The sequence below is a fragment of the Tiliqua scincoides genome, chromosome 4, assembly GCF_035046505.1.
Source record: "Tiliqua scincoides isolate rTilSci1 chromosome 4, rTilSci1.hap2, whole genome shotgun sequence".
NCBI classification, from domain to species: Eukaryota; Metazoa; Chordata; class Lepidosauria; order Squamata; family Scincidae; genus Tiliqua; species Tiliqua scincoides.
In genome coordinates, this window is record NC_089824.1 from 212,197,353 (window position 1) to 212,219,637 (window position 22,285).

The 22,285-nt window shown below is 41.4% G+C and overlaps 1 protein-coding gene across 3 annotated transcripts; it reads right to left on the reverse strand.

Moving 5' to 3' along the window:
* Positions 1–1,862: 1,862 nt before the first annotated feature.
* Positions 1,863–22,032, reverse strand: PRELID3B (PRELI domain containing 3B). 3 transcript variants are annotated; one of them, XM_066624857.1, is made up of 7 exons: positions 21,598–21,744; positions 18,391–18,559; positions 17,614–17,703; positions 16,956–17,026; positions 11,752–11,854; positions 9,709–9,853; positions 1,863–1,943 (listed from the first exon to the last, which is right to left on the reverse strand). In XM_066624857.1, exons 1-6 carry the CDS (start codon positions 21,651–21,653, stop codon positions 9,734–9,736), a joined length of 609 nt encoding a protein of 202 aa, XP_066480954.1. In that variant the 5' UTR covers positions 21,654–21,744; the 3' UTR covers positions 1,863–1,943; positions 9,709–9,733. The 3 variants fall into 3 exon arrangements, with proteins under 3 accessions (XP_066480954.1, XP_066480955.1, XP_066480953.1); XM_066624858.1 differs by lacking the exons at positions 1,863–1,943; positions 21,598–21,744 and adding an exon at positions 21,998–22,032 and having other exon boundaries at positions 7,847–9,853; XM_066624856.1 differs by lacking the exon at positions 1,863–1,943 and having other exon boundaries at positions 7,847–9,853.
* Between the last annotated feature and the right edge of the window lie 253 nt (positions 22,033–22,285).

Here is a 22,285-nt window from a genome sequence, read left to right on the forward strand (position 1 = left end):
TTCCACAAAGGTATCTGTCTCAGCAAGGACTGTATGAAGAAATGGGTCGTATTCAGTGCTATCAAATACAGGATGATTCCTGAAAATGTGGTCTACTTCCCCTAGTTCCAGTAATTAAAGTAATACTTGTACTGCATGTCAATAAGTAAAGGTTATACTGTGCTTTTCAAGAAGCACTGATTTCAACAGATAGCATACACTGATGACGACAATAGCATTCAAGTACTGGAAGAGTAAATTCACCCACAGATCTGCTGTCTTGGTAGGAGTGCTTGCTATTTGCCTCTGCTCATACCATTGGGTAGACTGTATTTGTAAATATATAGCAGATATTATGAAGACAGCGTAAGGGCTCTCTTACAAAGGAAACCAGCTCTGGCAATGCTGCTCTGGAATGTCTCAAGCACATAATGCTGTTTCCATTTTTAACACTCTGGTTCTTTGCCTCCTCCACTACTCCTTTAGTCACTCAGTATTTGCCTGGACTATTACTCCCATGACATTATTATAAATTCAAAGCATGCAGCTATTGATATTTTAGCTTTATATTTGTCATCTATTCTTTTTGAGAAGTAAAATGTAACATCTAGAAAATTAACAGTCCACACAAAACAGATTTTTGTAACCACCTTAGGTACCTATAATGAGGCACCTTTCAATTAGCGCAAACCTTTGCTTTATCTTGCTAACCTTTTCCTGTCAGATCTCTTGGGCCTTTAATTCAGATGTTAAAATTCAGTCATATATTGTTTGAGACATAGGAGCCTTGCCAAAAAGAAGCTAGCAATTCTACTATTATTTCTTCTCAGTATCAGTATACATTTGTAACAGAGTAAGTTAAGTGTATTCATAGATGAAACATTGAATAAATGTTCCCCACATTGTTCTGAAACTGTTGACATTCAAAGCAATGAAGTTATATATTAAGCACAGACATATACACAAACCAATTATTGGAGCTCTTCAGAGGCTAGAGAGGGGGAATTGTTGATGATGGTAGAGTTAGATGACTGGACTGAGTGAAAGTTGCCGGAAAGGTGTGATTGGTGAAATCTAGAAAAGTGAGATTGGGTTGGTCCTGACCAGCTAAAGAGGTGAGATTTGAAATATCCTGGGATTCTGAAGAGGAGCAAAAAGGGGCATCTTTAATCAAGAGGCTGGAATGGTCTAAAAAGGTGGGAAAGACAAAATCAGAAATGTCTAGTGAGACCGATGAAGATGAACTAGAGGAGTACTGAGATGTCAACACATTAAAATGAGTGAGGTCTAATGAACCAGAGGAAGATGAAGAAGCAAGATCAGAAAAGTCTGGAGAAGGTGATGAGACCATGTAAGGGACTTCTTGAAAGTCTGAAGAGGTGGGACTGGAGAGATCCAGGGAGGATGGTGATGAGGAACCAGAAAGGTCCAGAGAGACTGAAGAAGCAAAACTGGAGAGGTCTAAGGAGATGGATGAACTGAGACTAGAAAATTGTGGAGAAGCAAGACTAGAAATGTCCAATGAAATTGAAGAGCTGAGACTGGAGCGCTCCCAGGAACCTGAAGATGCTGGACTGGAGAGGTCCAAGGAAACAGAAGAGGAGATGCTGGAGGACTCTAGAGAGGGTGACAGGGGAGGACTGGAGAGCTCTGGAGATGATGAGGCACAACAAGAGAGACACAAGGAGGATGAACCGGTACAGCTGGAGCAGTCCAAAGAGTCTGATGAGCTGAGGCTGGCAAGATCACGGGAATCTGAAAGGACAAATGTGGATGCAAATTCCAAGTTGGCTAAACATGTGAGGCCTGAGTGGTCCAGGGAGGCAGAATAGGTATGGCCAGAGAGATCCAGGGAGACAAGAAGTCCAGCTTATAAAAGATGACTCCACAATGTCTTTTGGCGGTTTTATGGCATCCCATGCAGTTTTTGGATTTTCATCATTGGAGGCCTTTTGTTTTTTAAGCTAGGAAAACACAAAACAATTATTTGAAGACAATTCATAATAATATGCTAACTGTAAGAGTAATAATAGCAGGAGTAATAATAATACTCCTGCTATCTGGTCAAAGAGGCATTAAAGTGATGGTCATGGTCCTCAAATTTAGCAAGGAGAGAACAACGGTCCCTTTTCACCCCAGCACAGCATCATTTCCAGTGTCTGTTTGCTGATTTCTTCTGCCTTTTTTAAAATTGTGAGCATTTTTAGCTAGATAAACCACTTTGTGAACTTTTTTTGTTGCTGTTGTTGAAAATCAGTATATAATACCCCAAATAATATTACCAAATCTATTTCTCCTTTGCTATAATCAGGAACAAAAACGTATAATCCTGGGAACTTGCATGTTTGTTTTGTGGGCTGCCCAAAGAGCTTTGCTATTGAGCGAAAGAGCAATCAAGGGTAGCATCTTGACTAATGCTTCTGAGATCATCAGCACATTCCATCAGCACAGGCTCTTTCAGAGAACAGGAGAGTTTGCTCCTGTGGTGGAGCACGTGGGTGGAAGGGGCCCATTGCACAAGCAGAGCACTCCTTCTGTTCTTGGAGGAGAGCACACTTATGTGCAATGAAGGAAATGCAAGTGTGGTAGGGACTGTAGTGAGACTCTAACACATACCTTTTTCTACTGCCCGTTACATGATGCTTCACACATGAAATATCTAGACCCATTGTTAGAAAGGATGCAGGGCTGGGAGGATTCAATCATGCTCCAGTTTCTCCTTTCCACATCTGAACCTGAGTCCCTGGATAAGGTCGCTTCCTTTTTATCCAGGGTAATAGTCTGGCAGAACTCTGGGACTCTGGGCAGTGTGTGAGGAAAGGACTGATGATTATGTTGTGATGTCATTGTATATTTGTGTCTTGTTTTGTTTTTCCCCTCTGTATTTTATGCCAATAAAGGTCTTACTGAACTGAACTGAAGTGTTACTCCGGATACTAACTATAACATATAATAAAGATCAAAATTGCTGCTTTATTTAATAGATTGCCAATCAACCAATTACTGGGCTTATAATAATTCTGAAAATCTTTCTAACTCTTGTCTCCAGTTTCTAAGAAGGTAACACTGAGATAGTGGCAGGCAGGCTATCTTTCAGGGGCCTTGTCCCCTATTGCTGATTTCGTCAGTGATGAGTCCCTGATAAGCTGCCTAGGACCCACAGGCTGTCTGGAACACACACAGGAAAACTAAGAACATAAGAACATAAGAACAGCCCCACTGGATCAGGCCATAGGCCCATCTAGTCCAGCTTCCTGTATCTCACAGCGGCCCACCAAATGCCCCAGGGAGCACACCAGATAACAAGAGACCTCATCCTGGTGCTCTCCCCTACATCTGGCATTCTGACTTAACCCATTCCTAAAATCAGGAGGTTGCGCATACACATCATGGCTTGTACCCCATAATGGATTTTTCCTCCAGAAACTCGTCCAATCCCCTTTTAAAGGCGTCTAGGCTAGACGCCAGCACCACATCCTGTGGCAAGGAGTTCCACAGACTGACCACGCGCTGAGTAAAGAAATATTTTCTTTTGTCTGTCCTAAACCGCCCAACACTCAATTTTAGTGGATGTCCCCTGGTTCTGGTATTATGTGAGAGTGTAAAGAGCATCTCCCTATCCACTCTGTCCATCCCCTGCATAATTTTGTATGTCTCAATCATGTCCCCCCTCAAGCGTCTCTTTTCTAGGCTGAAGAGGCCCAAACGCCGTAGCCTTTCCTCATAAGGAAGGTGCCCCAGCCCCGTAATCAGCTTAGTCGCTCTCTTTTGCACCTTTTCCATTTCCACTATGTCTTTTTTGAGATGCGGCGACCAGAACTGGACACAATACTCCAGGTGTGGCCTTACCATCGATTTGTACAACGGCATTATAATATTAGCCGTTTTGTTCTCAATACCCTTCCTAATGATCCCAAGCATAGAATTGGCCTTCTTCACTGCCACCGCACATTGGGTCGACACTTTCATCGACCTGTCCACCACCACCCCAAGATCTCTCTCCTGATCTGTCACAGACAGCTCAGAACCCATCAGCCTATATCTAAAGTTTTGATTTTTTGCCCCAATGTGCATGACTTTACACTTACTGACATTGAAGCGCATCTGCCATTTTGCTGCCCATTCTGCCAGTCTGGAGAGATCCTTCTGGAGCTCCTCACAATCACTTCTGGTCTTTACCACTCGGAAAAGTTTGGTGTCGTCTGCAAACTTAGCCACTTCACTGCTCAACCCTGTCTCCAGGTCATTTATGAAGAGGTTGAAAACTAGGCTGTTGGGAGTGTTAGAGCCCAATCCTATGCATGTCAACTCAAAAGTAAGTCCCATTGGAGTCAATGGGTCTTACTTCCAGGTAAGTGTGAATAGGAGTGCAGCCTTAGCTTCATTAGTACCTGAAGTTATAGTTCATTAGTACTATAGTACTAATATGTACTATTAGTACATATAGTTCAATTAGTACCTCATTATAATGAGATACAGGACAAAGTGTATAATTAAAAAATCTTTTAAAGATTCACTTAGCTGTTTGCTTCAGCCAAAAAAAACACCCAGCAGGGCCAGATCTCATACCCCGGAGTGACATTTCATATGCTGGGATATCACCGGTGCACCGCCCTGGCACAGCACACGCCCAGATGTGTGTTGTAATTGCTTTAACATAATCACCATGGACTGAACTCCCACTGAGGTCACCCTTTAGTCTCAACAGGTGACTGCTCTGCTTCATTAGTAACTGGTGGGAGTTGTCTTCTTTTGCTTGACAGAATGAGAACTGAAAGGATTGCACGTCTGTGTGTGTGTGTTTAAAAAACCAGACTGTTCAACAACAAAAGTCAAACAATGTTTGCTTCCAATAATTGGCAATTTCCAAATAAACTTGCCTTTAAAAGGCAGTTTAGTGCATACATAGGTGTCTTATACTATTTGAGACTGTTGTTCCATCTAACCAAGTATCACTTGTGCAGTCCAACTGCCAGCAGCTCATCAAGGTGTTTTTTTTTCTAGGCCGATACCTGACATTCTTTAACTAGAGGTGCTAAGGTCTGATCCTATGGCTGCCTGTATGCAAAACATGTAGTGTATGATTTTGCCATCTACAGAGGAGAAAATAAAACATTACTATGAGAACATGAATTGTATACCCCAGGGTTATGTTTATCATAAACAATGAATGACACTGGATTTCTTATCCTTCCCTTAGGCAGTGCCCAACAAATCTCCACCAAAAGGTCATTTAAGTTCCATCAACTTAAGTGGCAGGGATGTACAACTGGATTGTGCTTCTAATACTTAAGCATAAAAATGGCTAACAACCTTTGCAAATCCCTTTCTCACCTGTGCTGTACAAATCATAAATGCTGGGTTGATAGATGTTCTTTGAAAGGCACTAGAAAAAAGCCAGTTTCTTCAAATGCTTTGTAATTTAGATTGCTAAAATATAAGGTAGCATCACAATCAAAAGCATCTGAACTCCTATTTGTATGTCCTGTGCTAGCATACAAATAATTACAGTAAAGTCTAATCACACAACCCCCGCATGAGCTCTAATGCACAGTGCATCTTCTCTGTCTCTCTTCTCAAAAGAAGCAGGTATCCAGCCATTCAAGGAGAAATGAAACAGTCACTGAGAAACAGCCATTAATGAAAAGGCATAAATAAAGGTTTAAGAATAGCTCATACCTTGGAAAGCTGTGGATTTGCTCTCTTTCCCATCTGATGTGAGCCATATTCGGAGAGGCTGCTAAAGCTCTGCTCTCCTTTCCACTAATGACTCTAATCTTATACCAGCTCCCAGAGTGGAAATCGTGCCATGCTGATTTAAATACAGGTCATCATCTAGTAAATCTCTTACAACTTCAGGGCAGCACTCCACATAAAGCAAGGAGCATCAGACCCTTTGAAATTTACGGCAGTGGGCAGGTAAGGTGGCATTTTCTGTTACAGAGTAAGATTTTAGAGGTGAATACAATGTCAAAGTACTTTACAAAAAGCACATGAATGTTCAGATTCATCTTCTAATCTCATTTTTATGTAAAAAGCCATTTTTGAGATCCTTGCCCTCTAATAAGTACACTTAACAGTTTTTACTCCTTTTAAACACATGGGCAGCCTAATCCTATCCAAGTTCCCCTACACTGACGTAGCAGTGCCAGTGCACCTTGCACTACATCCTGCAGGGGAGTTTTGCATACTGGAGATCTCTGTGAGGTAAGGGGACATTTGTCCCCTTGCCCCACATTAAGCCCCAGCAGCCACAGTGGGGCAACTTGGATTTGCACCTGCTAAATAGCCAGCACAAATCCACATTACCTTGTGTCAATGGATCAGGTCCAGGAAGGATAAGAAATAGTGTGCTGCTGTCCCCGCACTGCCGCTGGACCCAATCTGCCCATTTTGCTGTCCCCACCCAAATCAGACTTTACCTTACTGAGCTCAGACAACTACTGCAGTCATAGCAACTTTCCTGAAAGTGCCAGGAACAATGTCAGAAGTTGTTCATTCAGTTAGTCTGGCACACAAGTAGCACCAATGAATATTGTTGATCAGCCATTTTCAACCACTCTGCCATGGCACACTGGTGTGCCACAAGTGGTCCACAGGAATTTGGGGGAAGGTCACTTAGTAGGGCCAATGGAAGATATGAGCCCCCCACTGACAGCATGGTGTGCCTTGTCAATTGTGAAAAACCTGATGGTGTGCCTTGACAATTTCAGAGCTTTATCAGTGTGCCATGAGATGAAAAAGGTTGAAAATCACTGCTCTAAACGAATGTACATCACATTTTTTTGCCATATTGAGGATATTTTATGTGGATTTGGGGAATTGCACTGGCATTTTAAGATAGCATTTCAAACAGTTTTACAAGCCCTGACTGGCATTTTCAGTTCTGTCTGTAAAACAAAGGAGATCCCAGCACAGGCATTGGGTCACTAATGCAGCCATCCATCCATAGAGGCTACTGTGCTCAGCACTGTAACAGAAATGAATTTAATTGGTGAATTAAAAGATATTTTAGATTAGAGAAATGTGGAGGATGTGGCATTTTGTCCCTTGAAGCAGCACCTCCATCACAAGCACCAGCTTGCAGCCTCTGGGCACCTTTCAAGGGCAGGCAGTGCAAATTCACTCAAAACAAGGATCCTTACTGCAACCTTGTTAAACTGTGGGTAGAAATGTCTGAATGAAAGAATTTAGAATAGCTACAAGGTCGAGTAAGCAGTTCTAATCATGGCAACAGGCACCACAGAAACTTCCTAGACTTTTGTTGCCCACATTACACCACCTTCTGGCAACGTACCTTGGGTCCCTTTGAGGAGAAAGGCAGAATATAAATAAAGTAAATAATAATACCTCCCCAAAGCTTGAAAAATAGCAGCAAAGAAAATCAGGACCTGCCTGTCAGTGGTGTTGGAAGCTTCGCTTTTGATAAAACCAAGATGTTAGGTTATGAGGCCACTTGTCACAGAGGTGAGGCGAACAGCAGCAAGGAACAGGGCCTTCTCAGCTGTGGCACCAACTGTGGAATTTGTGCAGCATACTGCCCTTCAGCTTCCTGATTGCGGTGGGCCCCCATCCCACCATGGACACCGAAGTGAGTTGTAAAGGTAAAAAGTTTGAGAACCACTGTCTTAGAGAGAATGTGTCGAACCTTTCCTTCTTAAGCCACAGGAATCAATTTCAAATGGCAAAGAATGAAAAGGGTGCGGGTAACATATGCTCCCAACTTGCTATTTATATGGACTGGAAAGCTTAGACTTTGAGTAGGCAACAAAAAACCTCCCTTCCATGTCAGCACAATCTGGAAGGTTTAACAAACCATCTTTGCTGCTGTTACCACATCACCAGTGGCAGTGTTGAAAAAACCCGAATTACTTTAATCTGAGCAGTATGAAAATTAAATATTTTACACAGGCTGCTGCAGGATCAGAGTTTGAAGTTCTTCTCTTCAATCCTCCCAAAGGTTAACATAATTAACTAAGCTTAAAAGGTAAAATACACAAGCTTTGAAGCAATGGCTCACTTACAACTTTAGTACTGTGCCTTTTAAGCAAAACAAATGGTTAAAAATTACAAAAAATTAACACAAGTTTGAGTATCAAACACTAACATTTTAATTTTAAGTTAAACATTCTTAGTATATAAAAAACGCCAGATATTATGGTTTTTCATTGTTACAAATGCAGTCAAGACCAAGTAAACTCTAAGTAGAAAAATATTTAAATTTAAAATACATAAGTAAACTTTTGTTATCTCAGGCATATTCACAGGTCTTCTCTCCCCTTGAAGAACAAGAAATATTTCAGTCTAAACAAGTGCTCTCAAACCTAGCTCTAAGTTTAGTTTTACTCACAGACATTAAGTGGCATACAAAATAGCATGCAAGAGAAACTTCTATTCTCAAATACGAAAAACCAGCTTCAGAAGGAGATTTTAAACCCACTGAGAAATCCCTTAGTTTTCTCATCAGTTATTACTCCTTTTAGTACCTTCAGGGAGATGTACTTCCTTTCCTCCAGAAAAACCATCTTACTGGTGGCCCCACATTTTAATGAAATCTCTTCTGCAGCTTTATTTCACTCAGTGAATATAGTTGTATTCCACTGTTATTTTTCTTCCACAAAACATCCAAGTTAAAGCCCCTTGCAGTTTTCACTCTATTCTCAACTTTTGCTATAAATATTCCCCTGCAAAAGGTAGGGGAATGGGCAACAGAGAAGGAGAAATGTTGGGATGTAGCCATTTCTTTAGCTACAGAAATCAATACCTTTAAGTTACATTTTTTCCTTTGAGGTAACAGAAAAGCAAACTATTATTTAAGACATTCCAGTAGTTTGCAATGTCTCAACTGAGCAGGCATATACATCATGATTATGCAACTTTTTTAAAATATTACAGTACATTTGAAATGGAATAAGTTCTGTCTCAGAGCTTAAGTTTAGATATGAATTCCAGTTCCTTGACATTACAGAACTAACAAATGGACCTCTGTTAGCAAACTACATTTTTCAATGTTACAGTATGCTTTTCAAGTAGGAAATTTACAAAATTGACACTGTAGACCAAGATCGTTCAAGCCAAGTTTTCTCCTTGACCTTTGGTCAAATTCAGAATAGTGACCAGAATATTTAGCTGGTAAGCTTTCAAAATTATGAAATATTTCTTATATAGATCAAAGCTTTATGGTAAGTATTTGATAAGTATAACTGACGTACCTTTTTTAAGTTAGCAAACTGTAACATTACTGAACAGCAGCATACAAAAACCATTTTCATGTAAGTGAACAGATTTCAAGTAGTAAGTATTGTTCTTCTAAAACAAGTCTTATTAAAAGCTTTGCAAACAGGAACGCCACAGCAACTGTGCCCAGAAAAAATATCCATTATTTCTGGTCCCAAATTCAGCAGAGTCCAGCTAAATCTGAATTCTATCAATGTAGGACTCCACAGTTTGCTCTACTGGAGAGCTAATGTACACTGGAAGTGCAACAGATCCCTGCAAACTCAGGAAGTCATCTTAAATGTTTGAATTATCTTCAGTCAAAAAGGAATGCTTAGTCCAATGAAACCTTCAGTCATCAACGTAACCTTCAAATGTATGGAACTCCTCTCCAAGTTTTTAATCAAAAAATCTAATCTACAGATATGCTTTCTTTAAATAGGTAGAAGAATAAATATTTCCAACTTGGAAGAAGTTCACAACTGTTTGCTTCAGATATTCAGACCTAATCACCAATATAGACGTTTGGTGTTCTATATTATTTCTCCACAAAGGCTGCTGCAGCCATAGATGAGCGTATGTTTCCTCTTGCTGAAGCAGTGAATTCTTCTATTTCAACATTCAGCTTATTAATCACCCATTCCAATGCCTCACGTCCCTGAAAATATAAATGTTTATTAAGGAAACCAAGAAGCAACTTTTCTAATGTCAACATAATACATTCATGTTACATTGCTACAAATCAAACATTTGTATGGTACAGTCCAACATATTTTCATCTAATAAAAGACTGCAAACATAATTTTATCATCCCAATCTGCTTGAATTATATTACTACGAATAAAACAAACCCTGGACATAGCTTTAATTAGCCTGAGATCCAGGGTAACTTCTACAAGCTTGCTCTGTGTGTCACCAACCCTGGAAGTAGACAAGATGGAACGGCCATGAGGAATAAGACCTTTTCTGTGGTAGCCCTCAGACTTTAGAATGTCCTTCCTGGCTCTATTCAACAGGTAGCAACTTAATTTTTAAAGGTGTTTGTGAACAATATTATTTTTGTGTCTTGTGCACTCATTGCTGGCTTTCACTTTTCCAGATCATACTCTGAGCCACTTTGAAGGCCTGTTACAGACAGAAAAATGGAATAGAAATGAACATAGGCAGTATGGTCCCTGCTCATATGCGGCATTGGGCAGACAAACAAGACAGCTGTGTTCAAACACATAGGAACTGACAAGATCAGCTCCCAACTGATGCAAAAAATTTTTTGTGGCCAAGAACTACGTGCTTAAAGGAACAGTTGGACTTATGTTTCTCAAGCAGCAGTCACCCACACAGCAACCTGCTTTTGATAATTAAGAGGGATCTTATTGTATGTGAAAGAAGGTGGATCTAAAAATATTTCACTAAGACACAGAAAGAACTTTGGGTTGGAACATATGGTTTTCATCCTCATTGAGTAGCTTTCTGTTGTCTACATCAGTGGTCTCCAACATATACAAATAACCCCAGGGGTACCTGAAAAAATTGAGTAGTGGTGGAAAAAGGCAGAATTGTATTAGAATGCCTTGTGGAGCTAGGAAGGCAGCTAGCTGGCTGTGAAAGCCCCAGAAACTGCTGGTTTCTGGTCACTGATTTATGTATTATCAGATATGGATCAGTAGTTGAAAACTTATAAATTTGAAATAACAGCAACTATATTACAAACATTGTGCTAATATGAGTGGCACAATTTATGGAAATGGGCTGCCAAGGAGTACACTAGTAAAAAAACATTGAAAACCACTGGTCTACATCAACTACCACAATTAATCTGAAGGTACAGTTGGTCCACATCGTATACAAGGGTAACATTCCAAGGCTGGCGCATAAAGTCAAAACAGCAAGCAGTCAAAAATTCTCTTTAATCCAACAATTATGTACTGTCTCTTTGAGAGCTAAAAACACAGTACTAGAGACACATGGGAACAGCAGCTTCATTCTCTCATTTCAGGCTCACTTTGAAGCATAAATATAGTACACTGAATGGCGGGCAGAATCACCTACACTATTTAAACTGTTATTCTCTTGTTTTTTGGGGGGATGGTGACCACATATATGTGAATTTGTGCAAGATGTAGACTACTTATAAACGTCAAGTGAATTGTTTCCTTTGGTAGTTTAATCAAGAATCCAACATTTCCCAACTTCATTTGCTAAATGCTGATTAGCACATACACAGCTCATTTCACTTACATAAACTGCTTTGAACACATTCACCTAACTAACATTTCTTTCCCACCTTTCATGCCATGCACGGCCTTGGGGAAAGGTAGGGTGTAAAATGTCTTAAATCAGTAAAATACATGGCTTTCCATTTCCCCCAGTTTATTCTAATATACATCTGAGGAAGTGAGGTTGAGATAGAGGAAGTCATCCTAGGTCACCCTGATGTAGACAGGGAATGCAGTTCACCCATAGCCACTCAGCTACATTAGGTCTTTATTTAATGCAGTACCCAAGAGCTCCTCCCCTCCACGTATTAAGAAAAAGAATTAAAATAGAAATACATACTTTTTTAGCATTAGAAGAGATTGTGCTTTCCATTAGTCCTTCTAGGTAACTGCTGACACTAACCCCCTTCACACAGATTGTTGCTTCTTGAGTCAAAATGGTCCTGACGGAGAGAAGGGAAAACAGTTTTCCTTGTTTACAGATTTATTTCTCAAGCAGCAGCAGAAATTACTGTTCTCTGTGAGCACTGCCTCACTGCAAAATAATGGTGCCATGTACTACAAAGTAGTTCATATTGGAACTGGCAGCAAATGGTACCTTTAAACCATTTGTTCCAAGTACTAAAATTCAGAATGGTCACCCACAAAACATCTCTCTTGTCAAGTAGTATCAAGCATATTCTGTCCCTCAAAGGGACTGTACAGAATTGGAATGCAAGGGACAGCTTTTCTCCATTAAGGTATCATCTATGTATCCTGTTAATTAAAGTATCCAAGAGAAAAAACAGATTGCATTAATCTGCTATCAACACTGGCTATAGTAGAGGAGGGGGCAGGGCCTGAGATGGTTGAGTAGTTGTGTTTTTCTGAGCTCCTGGAAAGCTCTTGGAAAGCACGCTATTTCTTCCCAAAATCGCAGGTCTGATGAGATCCGAGGATCAGTGGTCAGGAGAGGCCTTGATCCTACAGATGGTGTACGGTTTCGGAGAAGAAGGGTCCAGCCAGGGCTGTTTTTTCTCCAAGGGAACCCAGCCATCGATGTTGGTGATGGTGAGGATTCAATGTTGGAATTAAGCCGAAGGCTCCAAGCAGGGAAGGAAGTTGAAAGAAGCAAGTGAGTGTTGTTCCGCTGTGTGTGTCTGGCATTAATTGAATAATTGACTGCCTGTTTAAGCTTTTGCCTGAGAGAAGGAGGGGCAGGCTTTCCCCCTCCTGGGAGAAGAGGACGGAGGGAGAGGCTTTCTCTGCTTATTTGTTTGTTGATGTGAGAAGAAGCTTTGGAGGAGATCTGCCGAGCTTGTTATGGAAATATAACTTTATAAATCTAAAATTTGTTGGATTACAAATTATTGTTGTGGAGTGTTCAGTTTTGTTTTTCGGTGGAGAGCTGGTGGAGTGCCTATGGAGAGCAGGCTGGAGACCTGCTTTTTTTTTTTTTGCGAAAGTGGTTGATTGTTTACATTCCTTTGATTATCTCCTGGAAAGGAATGCGGTTGATATAGAAACAGATATAAATAACAGAAATAAGATATAAACAGAAATAAGAACATTAGGAACATCTAGTGAACTAAAAAGGACACTACAAGGACAAGAACAGGACTTGACAAGTGAAGTAAGAAGAAAGAAGATATAAGGAGGAAGAAAAAGGATGACAGGAAAAGGAGGGAGTTAGGAGCTCTCCTGCCCCAGAGTCCAGCTTGGGAAAACTAACACAAGAGGAACTGAAAGGGAAAGAATGGAAGCAGACAATACAAGACAAAATAGAGAAATTAGTGGTGATGGAACAGCAACAAACAAATCAATATCTGCGGGTTCAAGCTAGTCTGGATGCGTTAACTACACAACTAGATGATCTCAGTGTGCAACTCAAAGATGTTATATCTGAATCACATGAGAAAAAACAAAGCATTAAGGAAAAAGTGCTAGAAATGGGGAAGCAACAAGCAAATCGATATTTACAAATCCAAATTAGCCAGGAAATCTTAATTCAACATACAAAAGAGTCTATTACCCAACAAACAGGAGAGGATCAACAAAAGAGCAAAGAAATGGAAGATAAAACCAAAACACTGGAGACACGACAAAACAAACAATTGGAAGAGACGTTAATGGAGATAGCTCGGAAGATAAAGACTCAAAAGTCACCAGACCAGAAAGGAGAAGAAATACTTCAACTAATTGATGCAGATTGGATTGATCAAGTGAAAAAAGAAGAAATACTTCAACCAATCGACAGAGTGGAATGATCAAGTGAAGGAGATGATTCATCAAGATGTTGATTTATCAAGAAGAGCGAGTACATTAAACTGTGATCTGTTAAGAGGAATTCATGTGAAATTTGTTAGAAAAAAAGATGGAAAGTTAAAGTCTAGAGAAGAGAAGAGATTTGGCAGACCAGTGGATATTTAGGTTGGAAACAAGGGAATAAATAAAAATATAGTAATGTGCTAATTTTGTATGTTAGAAATTATTAGATGTCAATGAGAATTTTGTCAATGAGAAGTTTTATAGGTGATATGTAATATGTATAAAAATTTTTAGTTAGCTTGATATTAATAGATGTTAGAATTTTAGAGGATAATTTTAATGAATTACAATTAATTTTAGGTGATATTATAATAAAATAATAAACTTTATTTATACCCCGCCCTTCTCCCTAAAGGGATCCAGGGCGGCTTGATATTGTTTTGGATGTTTACATATATGTTTATGTATTTATTCATGAAGATATATTAATTTTGGATGTTATAGATAGAGAAATGATATATGTAATAATTAGGATATTAAAAGTTGTTAGAATTTAGTATGTTAGATATTGAATTATGATATTAATTGTTGTTAGGATTTTATATGCTAGATACTGGAAAGACACAAAGATCCCAATGAAAGATGAATTACTAGAGAAAATAATGACTGTGGCGGAAATGGACAGATTTTTAGAGAGCTTGGATCAACAGTGAAACCAATATAGACTGAGTAATGAAAATTATTTTATGCTTGGTTGAAAATAAAGTTGTAGAAGTATAAGATAGGGTATTTAGATGAATGTATTGTATATATGATATATTATAGATAAATGATAAATGATATTTAAGAGGCTAACGTAGAAGAGGAATTGGATTAGGAAATATGTAATGATTTATTAGTTATAGTGAGGTATGATGTCTTGCACCCTCTAATACTGTGTTTATGTGTGCTTGTTATTTTTGTTTTTGGAAAAATTAAAAAAACCACTGGCTATAGTAGCCAACGTCAAACTGAAGTTGTGTACTGTATTTCTTCTTGAGTCAGTGAAAACACAATGGAAGTGAAACAAGGTCAACAGACGCTTGTTCTAGCACTGAACAAAGGAGATTGTGTGCTGGATTTATATTCTACTGTTGTACATACTAATGCTAAAAATATAGATGCAACTGAAGCAATTTTATCTTCAGGATTACTAAATCTGGCATGCAATATTTGGCACTGTGCTTCCTGGTTATGCTTTGCACAACCTTGCCTGCCATTGTCTTTTAGCATTTTTCTTTTGCTCCTTTGAAACCAAGCAACTACTACCAGTGACTCATGCTGAACCTGGGCAGGGTTGGGCAACTACATAGCAAACAGTCAAGACAAAGTAGAAACCCAAGTGGATGTTAAGGTTCACCTAGACATGGATACAGGTCGTGTCTCGTTATCCGCTGGGGTTCTGTTCCAGAACCTCTAGTGGATTAAAAAAAAATCAGTGGATAAAAAAATACTGGCAAAATAGATTTAAAGACCCACTTCCAGGTTTCTTGCCCCTCCATTGCTCCTAATAAGGTCGTGTCTCGACATTCACAGAGGTTTGATTCTGGGACTCCCTGCTGATACCATAAAATGTGTTAAATAAAAGCAATTTTAAAAAAATTAAAAAGTGCATCCCTATACAATTATGGTTTAAAAACAGCTTTTCTTACTGTTGCAGAGAGGCAGTGAGCAATCAGAAATGCAAAGGACCACTTGCCTTTGCCTGGCTCAGTTGACAAATGGAATGATCACTTGCAAGACTGTCTCTCTACAACAGTTAAGAAAAGCAGTTTTTAAAACTATGATTTTAAAGAGATGCATTTCCCCCCCTTCTCCAGGGATCAGCACATTCCTTCTCATTTGCAATGGCCATTCGTGTTGAGTCAAATCCGTGTATAAAAAAAAAGCATATAACAAGGTTGGACCAGTATTTCAGTTTCATCTTGCCATTCATCCAGACTCAGAACAGTATACATGCTTCTCCTTTGCCCCTCCCCCCATTTATCCTTACAACCACATTACAAGGTAGGTTAGCCTGAAAGATGGTGACTGACGAAAGGTCACACAGTAGTCCTCATAGCTGTTCAGGGATTTTAATCTGAATCTTTTCAGCCCTAGCTCAACACGCTAACACGCTAACTAGGGCAGGAGGTCTGGTCTAGAGAGTAGAGCCTCCGTCTGCCTGAAGATAACATCCACAAGGTCGCCAGTTCGAGGCCACTGGCACCGTGCGACCTTGGAGCAGCTGACAAGCTGAAGCCGAGCAATTCCATCTGCTCTGAGCGTGGGAGGATGGAGGCCAGAATGTGAAGCCAGATTGGAATGAAACACCTTGAATGTAGTCGTTCTTGAAAGAAAGAACCTTCTTTGAAATTGTAAAAATCCCTATTTAATAAGGGATTTAATAAAGCCTGCCTATGTAAACCGCCTTGAATAAAGACTAAGAAAGGCGGTATATAAATACCTGTTGTTGTTATTATTATTATTATTATATTGTGCCACACTGACACTTAACACTCTGGTACCCCCATGTATCAATGGAAACAGAAAAGTGAGATTAAATGACATGACACAACCACTTCCTCTCTTGTACAATAGTGCCCTCTCTAGTGCCAGGGCCCCTCTCCCCACATATTCCTAATTAAACTGCATCTCTCTGTGTGTAATTTAAAATTGGAAATTAGAGCTGGGCCTTCTTGGTCTGACACTCCAGACACTATACCATACTGCATAATAATATAATCCATTAATTCAATTAATGACCATCTCTTTGCAGGCATGCCACAAGTCTTCCCTGAGACAGTGCCACCAGAATAATGTGGGCTCTCCAGGAGCTCCTCCCTTCTACTGAGTGAGGAGCAGACAGCAGTGTAGGGGCAGGCAGAAGCCTGACTATGCAAGAGTTGGGTTCATATACTCTTCTGCTTTTTTCTAGGAGAGCCACATGGGACATCCCTGACAAGTAAATGCAAGGTTTCTGTAGTACTTTCAGCTATGATGAGAATACATCAGCGCCCCCTTCAATTCAAGAAGTTTTATGCAAGGGGTCCCATTAGTTCCTTCCTATGTAGGTTCAACACAGGAAAGAGACACTAACGTACCAGCACAGGCAACACGCACCAAAGTCAGTATTCCTGGTGGCTGAGTTTGCTGAACAGAAATGAAAACCTAATGTTTTCATCATTTTAATTATGACCTACTGTGACCTGCTCCTAAATTCTCACTAAATCAGGCTAAATTTAAAAATTCTGAAGTCAACAGTGAAACAGTACTTACTTTTCTGGTTCTTGAGGATGTGGTTTGTAAATTAGCCTCTCATCTACCGACACCAGATTTGTAAATGAAATCTATGAGAGATTTAATTTATTCATTACATCTTCCTACTAAAAAGTGAACTTCAATTTAAAAATTTTCTTAACACTCATATGATCTACAGCTACCATGACTTGGATAAATAGCGTTTCCCTGAAAAAAGATTAAATTATTCTCCTCAAATGCAGACAAAATTTTTCCTAAAGACTGCACCACATGTCCTGGGTCATGAACTGGAAAGAAAACCCTTTTGCCAGGGGCAGAAAATGCTGCCTCTCCCCACATATTCCTAATTAAACTATCTCTCTGTGTGTAATTAAAAAGTAGAAATTTGAGCTGGGCCTTCTTGGTCTGACACTTCAGGCTCTATACCATACTTTGCTTTAGTTTGTCTCACATGCTTCATTTTGGAAGACAGTCACACTACTAGCAAATACTGTCAGATACAGACACACCCCAAACCTGACACTACACAAACCAAGTACAACAATCAGCACAATATGGCACAAGACAAACTTGCAAAGGGAAGTTACTTGCATTTTAAGCTACTGTAAGTGTAAAGGGATGAGACTGAAGCCTATTACCAGTACTAAAACTTAGACAACATTCTAAAAATACTTACATTGGTAGACTTGAGCTCCATTACTTTCTTCACTGGGTCAACTATGGAGTGTTCTTGTATATATGTTTTTGATCTACAAGCACCAATAAGCTAGGAGAGAAACATCCAACATTACTCCTTTTAGGATTAAATATAATAGGGTAATTACAGCACCAGTTTCAGTTATGAAGCAACTCCTTAGAATTATTCCCGTTTTTGCCTATTAAAAAAACAGGCAGAAGGAGACATACTCCAAAAGGTGCAGATATAAAACTGTATTATAATTTATTTTCCCTGTTTGAGCCTGACGTGTTTATGCACAGTTGCCTTCCATGCAGTAGTGGACCCCTGTGAATGAGCACCGTGCGGAGCTTCACCTGCCTACAGAACAATTTGGATGGGCAGAAAGGGTGCCGTGGCAGGTGGTGGCAGCAGCGTGGTGAGCATGCAGCAAGTGTAGTGCCCGGGGCTTTTACCCCCCTGTCTCTGCCCCAGGTCCGCCACTGCTTCCATGGAGGTACAAAAAGATATACTGATATAAAATAGCACAGATTCCCACTAACTGTTGGTGCCCTGGTAGATCTTAGCATGCCAAGGCATAAGTTCTCTAAGGATCATAGACAGTTGCTTTAAGTTTCTGAATGATACCAGAAAAAGTAAGGAGAGTGAAGGAATGCTAACATCAACAAAGCCAACCTGAACACCAACAACCCTTTCAGAGGCAGCCATTATACTGCACGTATAAAGCCTAAGACACATACATGTAACTTCAAAGATTTCTGTCTTCATAGAACTTACCGACTTGACAATTGAGGGCATCCCCCATTCTGTACTGAGCAACCGGTGACTATGTAACTTTCCACTGGAATCTACATGCCGGTCTAGAACATCAACTCCCACCACACTGGGATTCATAGGATTTGGGTATTTCTGCATAGCAGCTGTGGTAACCATCTCCCAGGGATGACTGTCAGATAAGGGTAAACACCAAAATGAGTAAGTAATTCATTACTATACAGAACAGAGTCCACGCATAATCTCACATTAGACAAGTCAGCTCCCTATATCTCAATCACCATGTATTTTCACAAAATTTCAAGTTAGTTATGAGCTCTATGAGAAATGGAAAGCAGCCTGCACAGGAAAAATCACACAAATGCTGCGAAAGCAAAGCTTCCCTAACTAGTTTCCGCAGCTCCCTTGCAAGCCATAGAGCAGTGGTTCCCAAAGTTCTAAAGGCTGCTGCCTGATTTATAAATGCCACAGTTTGTAGCTATAATGGTGATTGGGCAGCAGTGCTCCTAACTTTCGCTGCATGTAACCTAATCTGCTCTGTCAGTTTTGCAACCCAACACAATAGGGTCACAACCCACTGAGGGCCCCAGACCCACCCACAGTTTTGGCATCACTGACATAGAATACTACATGGAGAAACATGTGTGGCCCTCTCAGGAAAAAAAAGACCCCTTGCAACTTGAAAAAGAGGTGACTAAGCGCTCTTCTCTAGCACACATTTTCTTAGGCATAAGGCTCCAAACAGCAGGAACTCGGCACAGGAAGACACATACATTACAGCCCCAAGGGGGAAGCAGATTCATTAGCACAGTAACTGCAGAGGTTGAGGAGAAACAATAAGCTCCAAGGCAGTTCACTTATTTAAAAGATTTCTATGCTGCCTTTCAGTCTCTTTCAAGGGACCAAAAAAAAAAAAAAATAGGTTAAAATTTACAGTGAAACAGACCAATAAAACGTCAGTAATATAAACATAATAATAAAGCACAAGGCAAAAAATGAGGAGCAGACAAAATATATAGCCATAAAAATATTGAGGAAAGTTACACGAATGTTTTCACTGCCTAAAGATGGACCTTATCACAACCAGTCAGGTCTCACAAGGAAGTAAATTCAATCTGGGGGGCTGCCACTGAAAAGGCTCTCCTCTGTGTTCCTCCACCAAATGAACCTGATGCCAATGAGACACAGAGCCTCTGATGACAAATGCAAAGTATAAGCTGGTTCATGTGGGAGGAAGGGGTCTTTCCAGCACCCTGGACTCAAGTCATACAGAACTTTATAGGTTACAACCAGCAACTTGAATTTGGCTTGGAAGCATGCTGGAAGCCAACAGAAATTACAAAGCATAGCTGTAATGTGTTCTGACCATTTTTGGGTACCCATAAGCACACTAGCTGCTGCATTTTGCGAAAGCTGAAGCTTCCAGACCATTTTCAAAGGCAGCTTCTAATACATTTCAATAGTCTGATCAAGACATGGCTGTCAACTTATAAACAGAATCAGCTTTCCTATTGAGTACAAGCACCACTATCTTATTTGAATTAAGTCTCAATGTGTTAGCCCACATCATAACTACCAGTCCAGAACTGGTAACCACAGTATCCCTGACGGAAGTACGCATTGTATGCATACTGATAACACCACATTTCAGACCTCTGAACCACCTCCCATTGGCATAGAAGACAAAATGGAGCCCTCTGGGACCAGAGGACAGTGGTCAAAGGTGCCCAGTCTCTGAGTCTGTTAGTCTAAGACTGACCTAAAAGATAGGAGCAGAACCATGGTAATAGCATAGTCACCAACTCCATCCCAATCAGACAACTCAGAAGGATACATGGCAACAGTATCTACAGACAATAAGAGAGCCAACAGATTTTTGGCACAGGTTGCCAACTGGTGCAGCCAAGGCTATTTCAATCTGAAGTCAGACTGGAATGAATCCAGATAATCAATATCACTCAGGAAAACTGAACAGACACCATCTACTTGATCATCTTGCCCAATAGCAAATTTGAAACAGGCTGATAATTGTCAAGGGTGGCAGAATCCAGAGATGGCTTTTTTCAATAACAATCTTACAATAGCCTCCTTCAAACCCAGTTGCTTAGCCTTAGTCACCAGGGGGAAGAAGTCAGCACCACACTACCCCAGAAGGCTAAAGCTGATGCAATGTTTCTCTTGCGCAGAAATAAGGTCCTGGTGGAATACCCTTGAAATACATTGTGACTAGAAAGGGAAATAAATCAATTAAAAAATAAAACAAGATCTGGAATAGTGAAAAGTCTGCTCTCTCTTACAACACAGTTGCATATTTCATGTTCTTTTACTCAGTGGTTCTCAAACTTTTAGCCCACTTTTAGAATGAGAATCTGTCAGGACCTTCTGGAAGTGACACCATCAAGCAATAAATTTTTAACAATCCTAGGCTGCAATCCTCCCCAAACTTATTCAAGAGTCCCATTGATTAACACTGTTAAAAGCATATACATGGTAGCCTGTTCAAAGTACAGATCTGTAACATTTCCCCAAATGCAGTCATATAGCAAAGTCTATTAAAAATAAACTATTGTAATGAATGAGGACACACCTGAAATTGACCCGCAACCCACCTAGTGGGTCCCAACCCACAGTTTGAGAAACGCTGATGCATAGCATTGTATCCTTAATGGGGAGTTTGAGAAACACTGTTTTATCCTGCACATATGGGCAGGTGGGAGGAGAGGAACCCAAAATCATCCCTTGAAGACCAAGGGATGCCCAAACCCTAAAAGTGGCTTTTCAGCAGAAAGAGTATGAAAAGAGCCCAGTCAAATGTAGGACACCCAAGAAGGTCAGAGCACCTGCACAGCAGGAAGAGACAAGTCAGCAGGGCAGTGGGGGAAAGGTCATGCTCAGCCTGCAGAAAGGCAGACTGAAACCATATGTTCTCGCCTCCAAAGGACAAGGTGATGGAAAAGACCTCCACCAGCGGCCTGGGAGTGGCAACACTGGGCAATGGCAAGAAGGGAATATGTTAGACCCCAGGAATTTTCTGGACCCCTGTCCTTTTGCTCCCCCTTTCTGACCTCAGGCCCAGGTATGGTGCACCCCTGCAACCCCTTCTCTTGAGCCCCTGCCTTGTCTCCTGGGACCCCATTCTGACCTCAGGCAGGACATACCCCTTGCACCTCCTCTCTTGGCCCCACTTGCCTCCTGGAACCCCTTTCTTACCCTGGGCCCAATGCAACCCCTGCGCCCCCTAGTGAGAAGGGGAAGGCAAGACCCATGAACTTCCCGGGCCCGTCTTCGGGCACCTGGCCCCCTTCCTGACCCCAGGCCTGGCACGACACCCCCTGCACCCTTCTTGGCCCCTCCTCTGACCCTGGGCCAGTACAAACCACCCCCACGCAGCCTGCTCAGGAGGTGGCCCCACCGAGCTCAGCGGGGCGGACTCCCAGGACCGCAGCCTCCCCCACCAGAGCCCGCCTACCTGGCGGGAGCCCCGGGGGAGGCCCGGCCTCAGCCAAGGTCACCCACCGGGCGCCGCCGCCTCAGGGCGGCACTGCCGAGCCGGAAGGAGGGAGAGGCCGCGCCGGAGCCGCCCTCCAGCCGGGCCCTGCCCGCCACTCACTCAAAGGTGTGCTCCGAGGTCCAGATCTTCATGGCTGCGGCTGCGGCGCCCCTCGCGCACCCTCCCCTCAGGCGGCCCACAACCGAAAGGAGGGCGGGCGGCAGCGTTCGCAGTTAAAAGTCGGGAGAGGGAGGGGAAAGGGGCAGGGCTTCTCCTCCCCCCACTGCGCCTGCGCCGTCCGCCCTCGCGCTTGCCAGCCCGGAGAGCGGGATGCGGGTTCCGCGCCTGCAGGTCTCTGATAGGGCAGTGCCCCTGGTGACGTCAGAACCGGGACCTGCCGCACTCCTC

Coding starts and splice junctions, on each gene's coding strand:
- PRELID3B (XM_066624857.1), bottom strand. CDS start 21,653: ATGGGTCTTGCCTTCCCCTTCTCACTAGGGGGCGCAGGGGTTGCATTG. Junction 17,704..18,390: donor TGCCCTCAATTGTCAAGTCG/GTAAGTTCTATG, acceptor TTTCTCTCCTAG/CTTATTGGTGCTTGTAGATC. Junction 17,027..17,613: donor TGGAGCTCAAGTCTACCAAT/GTAAGTATTTTT, acceptor AATCTCTCATAG/ATTTCATTTACAAATCTGGT.